We start from the raw sequence: 6,000 nt of genomic DNA, 5'->3' as shown, positions 1-6,000 counted from the left end.
GGTACCCTAGTGATGATACAGGGCTTACTTTGTGACATAGTAGAACCTTAAGTTACACAGTTACCCTGGCCTTCCCAGGCCATTTTAACCATGAGATAGCAGGTTTGGTGCAAATCACCCCTTATCAGCTAGCACCAGTAAATTAGTGTATTATTTGATGGAGCGTAACATGTACCGTAGAAGAGAAACTTCAACATGTTACATGACTAACTTACAGTCACTTGTACTATGCTAGTTAACCAAAGGATTGGTATGATTTCCTTGGTACATACATGCATGATGAAAAGTTGAGAAATTGTACAGACAAAAAAATTGTACATAATACATACACTTTATTTTTTAACAGTACTAGTTTTCATTTTTTGCAGTTTCTTTCCACTGTAGAGTACACTCTTACTAATCCCTATATTGATTAAATATCAGTCAAAATGACAACTTGACTCTTTAATATCTGTCATTATGTATGCATACATGCACAACCTTTACATTAGGCTACTTCAATTTGACTAGCTGTTTCACTGGCAAAAATCTCAAGAGTATAGGGTTGGTAGGTTGGCGTACAGTTAAAAATATTAACAAAAATAACACAAAAGGAATACCAAAAAATACAAGTAAGGGATATGGTCTTGACGAAGCAGCTTGTTTGCAGCCACAGTATGCTTTGAGAAATGTTTGTAGGTAAACAACAGTGTATTTTAGCATTTATGAAATTCATTTAATTTTTCAGTCATTAATGAACCAATTAATCAATTTGACAAGGCTTATACAATTAATGTCGTAGTGTTCTACAATGTAGTATTAGCAAAAAAGCTGTCCATTCTTCAGACATATGATGGATGAACTTTTCACACCACATATATACACCTACAGATAGCCACATACTGTACATGCACTATCATGTACATATATGGCCCTCTGAATAGCTCCTGCATGTATCTTATGACACGTTTAATTAATAACACAAGTCTTTAGTTTGACATCAAAAACTTACGTACACATACAGTAGGGATGTTCAAGTATTTACCTGCTGTTAGTATGCCCTTTAAGCTTTGGTTTAAACTGATCCTAGCAACCACTCTCTTGATAGCTACAACAAGAACAAAAATAATAATCAAACTTGTGCACATACGTATCCAGCTATTTGACCACTATAACTAGCAGATCAGTCAAATAGTAGTATTGTATTGTTCTACTGTAGGTACGTACTTACACTTGTGAACATGTTCTGGTAGAGAGGTATCTTCTGCAATTCTCTGTACGTTCTCTAAACAAATAAAATGAGTACCATGTTACCAATACATACTGTGAGTATAAGTATAATTCTAACTGGTTGACTACCATTTTTTACATTAGCCAATGCTGTTTTTGAAGATGCTACTGCTTTCCATTTATCTTAAACTAGACACAATATAAGATTTCGATAGATTGTGTGAATGTATCCCACACAGTATCCTATGCAGAAGGCTAGCACTATTAGAATGATCATAAAATGCTAGACAATGACCACTACAAACTATGTATCTTATTACTTTGCTATTTTCTATTATTCAAATCAGTCAATTGGACTTATCTAGGAGTATTTTTGATAATATCACTGAATCTGGACACATTGATTCTTTTGGAGAGAGGCACAGAAGAAGGTGACTGAATTATTACAGTATTATCTGTGTTTATGAATGCATTTTTTTATCATGTACAATGTATTCAAGGCAGAAAAATTTGTACCCTGCTTAATATTTTCCTTGACAAAAATTAATGTAGGTTTATAACTACGTACAAATGCAGCAAGACATGTGAGTACTCCAGCAGCATAGCTACGTATACAAAGCAACAGTTGAAAAACTACAAATGATACACCATCAGTACAGCTTATTCAACAGAACATGCAATACATGTGTACATGTGTAAATGTAAGCTATATACATTTATGCATGCTCAGTGCTCACATCTAAACAACATTAAGCCACTAACCTTCACTAAAGCTGGCTAGTCCAGTGTAGCGTAGCAGATTGTCTTGTATAGTTGAGGGTAACTGTGTTAAGTGACGTACAGTAGCATTTGTGCTCTTGTCCTGAGTGTGACAGAATAACAAAACAATTGACAAGAACATTGCTAGCATTACATGAAACTTCTTAACAAGCATAGCACATTAAATGCCATACACCAAGCCTCATAGTCTCAATTGTTCTGCTTCTTTGATAACAATTAACAGTAATTGCTTTAACTCTTGTACATTTATTCATAGCATATTTAGAACTTCATTTCACTACACTTAATACAACTTCTACTATGTACAATCACTTATCACAGTTAACAGACCTGTATGATATGATCAGATCCAATAGAGATGTAGTCACTGTTGATTGTGTTGCTGTACAGATGGTGAAACTCTCCTAAATGAGGTGTAACGATGTTCCTAACTTTGTTTTTGTCTTCACCAACTATCATCCTGAAATCACCTGAAGAGGAACAATAAGTGTAATACGTGCAAACACATCACACAGTGTCCTCAGTGTCAATGTCCACCATGGAACATACGTTCCACTGTTTTTGCTGTTTGTGCAGATTTCTGGTGGAAATCACCCTAGAAGGCCTCCGCAGGGGTACAAGAGTGGCACGCGTACACACACACAATATACACATACGTACACAAAAAATTAAGGACACACAGTACCTTGATAAGATAATCCTGCTATTGTAGTATATAACTGTTCTTTGCTAAACTTTTCAGGCAACATCAACAAAGACGAATGCACAGCCATAGAAAGGTTAGTAGCTATTGCAGCACTGACCATTGGAGGTGGGGCTTGCTCTAGCATTAGCACCTAATGGAGGGCAATGATTGGATAATACATACATATTTCAAGAATTTATGAACAAGTGAAATGTTGCAAGGAGTCATACAATTAAGAGGTACAATATTAGAGAGGATTTACAGAAAAATACAATAATCAAGATGCAGTTGGTGCACAAAGGTTGAAGTATACCAACTTTATATTTTTGTTCACTTAGTAAAAACAGGCAATTGTGTCTCTTAGAATTCCCTAGCTGTACAACAAGCTTCAATTGTTTTTTTAACAATAAAACAGATTCAGAGGTGTACACAGAAAATTAAAGGAGTTTTCCCTACAGCTAGGTGACTATTATATTAAAGTAGTTGATACTGCCTGACTGCTTTCTTAAAGTTTCTCAATCTTTTCTCCAAAATTGTTCACAACAAAGCTACAAATAGTATAGTGTGAGAAACTATCGTGTATTTCCTGACTAAGATAAATATTTATAGTTAATGATAGATTCCAGATTCTGGAAACCAAAGTTCTCTCATCACTTCAAGTAGTGCGTAAAATCCAAAAAGGTTTACTGAAACCCCTGAAAATTCTCCAGGGTATGCCCCTGTAATTTTATTCTGTTAATTAGTGATATGTACTACATATCCTTATGTTTGACAAATAGAAATTCAAGTAGGGACCATAAAAGGCTGCCAAGGCACTCAATCTTCTCCTTTTCAAACATACTTAATATAACATCTTTAAACAGGCTGTAGGACCAGGCATCCTACAGATCTTCAACACTTGTGTATAAGCCTTAAGACATAAATAAATGGATGAAAAAGGCCTATACCTGTACTAGTGGACGTTTAATTCTCACTTCAGTCTTACTGCTTGTCAGTAGTATAGCCATGAATCAAGTAGAGATTAAATGTCCACTAATATGACTAAAGCCTCCATTAAGTCTGTTTATTTCTATGATCTCTACTTTAACTAAATTCCTAATTTTTATTGTTTACTTTATTTGTATCTGGTATTTTAGTGCATGTGTGTGTGTACTGTGTATGCACGTGGTGCCAATGCAATATCTCTTATCATTAACAAAAACACAACAGAATAAGTGTGAATACATTCTATAAAGAATTTTACACATACTAAGACACTGTAACAAAAATCACTGTGCGACTGTGGGTCTGTTTAAACACCACACACATCACTATTAGTACTACAATCACTGTTATTTGTGATGTAGGAGAACAAGAAAAGTTGATGGCTTGGCTTACTCTACTTTCATTGTTATCCTTACTACAGTCAGTAAGGGCTGATCAACAACTACCAGCTAGTGGTGATGATGACCTCCAACAAGTCACTACCCTACAATACTGCCTGGTTGATAACTGCACCATCAAGAGGATCAACACTGGAGAGAAACTGGATATTGTCTACACTACCGATAGTCTCATTGTTACTACCCCAACAGATAGTCACACTTCAGTGGTTATTGCTAAACTAGAGAACGAGGTACCTTGTATTAAGCCAAATAGCATGGTCTCTGAGTACCTTATACTGGCAATAACATTTCCTGTCGTACTTCTGTTAGTAACTGTCAGTGGGTGTATAGTTGTTATGCATTTGATATTCAAAGAGCTTCGTACTGTAGTCGGAAAGTTGCTAATGATATATGACTCGGCTCTTGTTTGCAGAAGGGTGACGCCAGAACAGTTTAACCAACACTTCAGGCATTATAAGATCTACATACTTGGCACAATGCTGCTTACCCTTTTCTTCATTATAAGCTACGATGTAGCAACAGGTAATTACAAAACTGTAATTCAACCAAACGGGAACTGCACTTACCTCAATGACCACACTGACTACAACACAACACGAATTACAATTGGTATCGTTGGTATTAACAAGACAGCCCGACTTGTACTGTTTATTGCCTATATATCTCTACTACACTTACCAACTTAACAAGGATATCAGCAACCCGGCCATCTTGGACAGACAGCAGTCTCTTTTTACGTAAGCTTGGTTTTTCCATGGGAGCAGTGGTTGGCTTATACTTTTTGATGTACGTACTTGATGTCGTATTCAACAATGATACGGTGCTGTTTGGTATTCTCACTATCAGCATTTTCCTCACACAACAGTGTGTCATCATTACAGTCTTCCTGTGCTCAAAGACTGTGCATCGCAAGTGTGGAGAGTGCTTTTCAAAAGACTAAGCTGAACTGCTGAAACACTTAGTATGTATTGTTGTAGAATGTAGCTGTAACTAACAAGCAATGTATGCTGTACACTATTATTACAGTGTAATTGCAAGCAAAAAGGGCATGTGCATGGCAACAAGCAAGAAAAACAGAAGGGATAAGCTGCTTTACATATATGTATGCTTATAGTGTAAGAGCGAAATATATTTTAACAGATTTCGTGCTAAAAATAAGGATGGGAAATATTGACATTCCTACTGTACGATTATTGTCATGAGCCATTTTCGTCCATTTACACCAAACACTGAAATATTCAACTAAATGACAAAAAATTGAATGGCTATTCATTTGGAAAACTCCTCAATTATCACATCACGGTTATTATATGATAATTTTCAATTTTGATTATCACTAGTTGATGAATATTAGACTATGTTAATTATTGCCAACAGAATAATCACGACTATTATGATAAGTGAATAAATGTTCATCCCTACTTAAAAGAACTCCCAACAAATTTTGCACTGAAAGAACTCGTGGAAAATAACTGCCGAGAGGTTTAGTGTTAAAAGAAATTCCAGAATCTCCTACAGATTTCGTAGTGAAAGAAACTCCCAACAGATTTCATAGCGGAGGGTAATCACCTTCTATGCTAAACATATTCAGAAATAATGCAAAAGTAAACCTTTGTCTATATAATAAAGCATGATGGTAATGCTTGCTTTTACAAGAAGCATAATTGCGAATAAACAGCTAATAAAATTTTGATGGCATAAGGAGTTGTTTTACACAATAAAGGAATCAGTGGACTAACTATATATTCACATGTGTGCATTAATTGCACTGTATATCTGGACATACTGTCTGCTTAGTAATAAAAATTAAGTGTGCTAAGCATAGTCTCAAAATTTGCTGACAGAAAAATTGTACAAATAATGTACCATTATTTATCTAGATACATATGTGACTGGATCTGCGAAAACCTGACACAATCGTGCATTTTTCGAATTCCTGTT

The 6,000-nt window shown here is 35.4% G+C and overlaps 1 protein-coding gene across 1 annotated transcript in view; it reads right to left on the bottom strand.

The window, feature by feature from the left end:
* Positions 1 to 239: 239 nt before the first annotated feature.
* Positions 240 to 6,000, bottom strand: part of LOC136246070 (phosphatidate cytidylyltransferase, mitochondrial-like) — a 15,271-nt gene continuing 9,510 nt past the window's right edge. Inside the window, exons 4-9 of the mRNA XM_066037518.1 lie at positions 2,675 to 2,825; positions 2,320 to 2,459; positions 1,972 to 2,071; positions 1,211 to 1,264; positions 1,025 to 1,087; positions 240 to 403 (exon numbers count right to left, since the gene is read on the bottom strand). Coding sequence (XP_065893590.1) covers positions 333 to 403; positions 1,025 to 1,087; positions 1,211 to 1,264; positions 1,972 to 2,071; positions 2,320 to 2,459; positions 2,675 to 2,825 — 579 coding nt within the window. The 3' untranslated portion in view covers positions 240 to 332. The remainder of the gene's footprint in view (positions 404 to 1,024; positions 1,088 to 1,210; positions 1,265 to 1,971; positions 2,072 to 2,319; positions 2,460 to 2,674; positions 2,826 to 6,000) is intronic.

The sequence above is a fragment of the Dysidea avara genome, chromosome 15 (genome assembly GCF_963678975.1).
Source record: "Dysidea avara chromosome 15, odDysAvar1.4, whole genome shotgun sequence".
NCBI lineage: Eukaryota > Metazoa > Porifera > Demospongiae > Dictyoceratida > Dysideidae > Dysidea > Dysidea avara.
The sequence above is the reverse complement of the archived record's forward strand: the minus strand, read 5'-3'. Positions and strand labels throughout refer to the sequence as shown.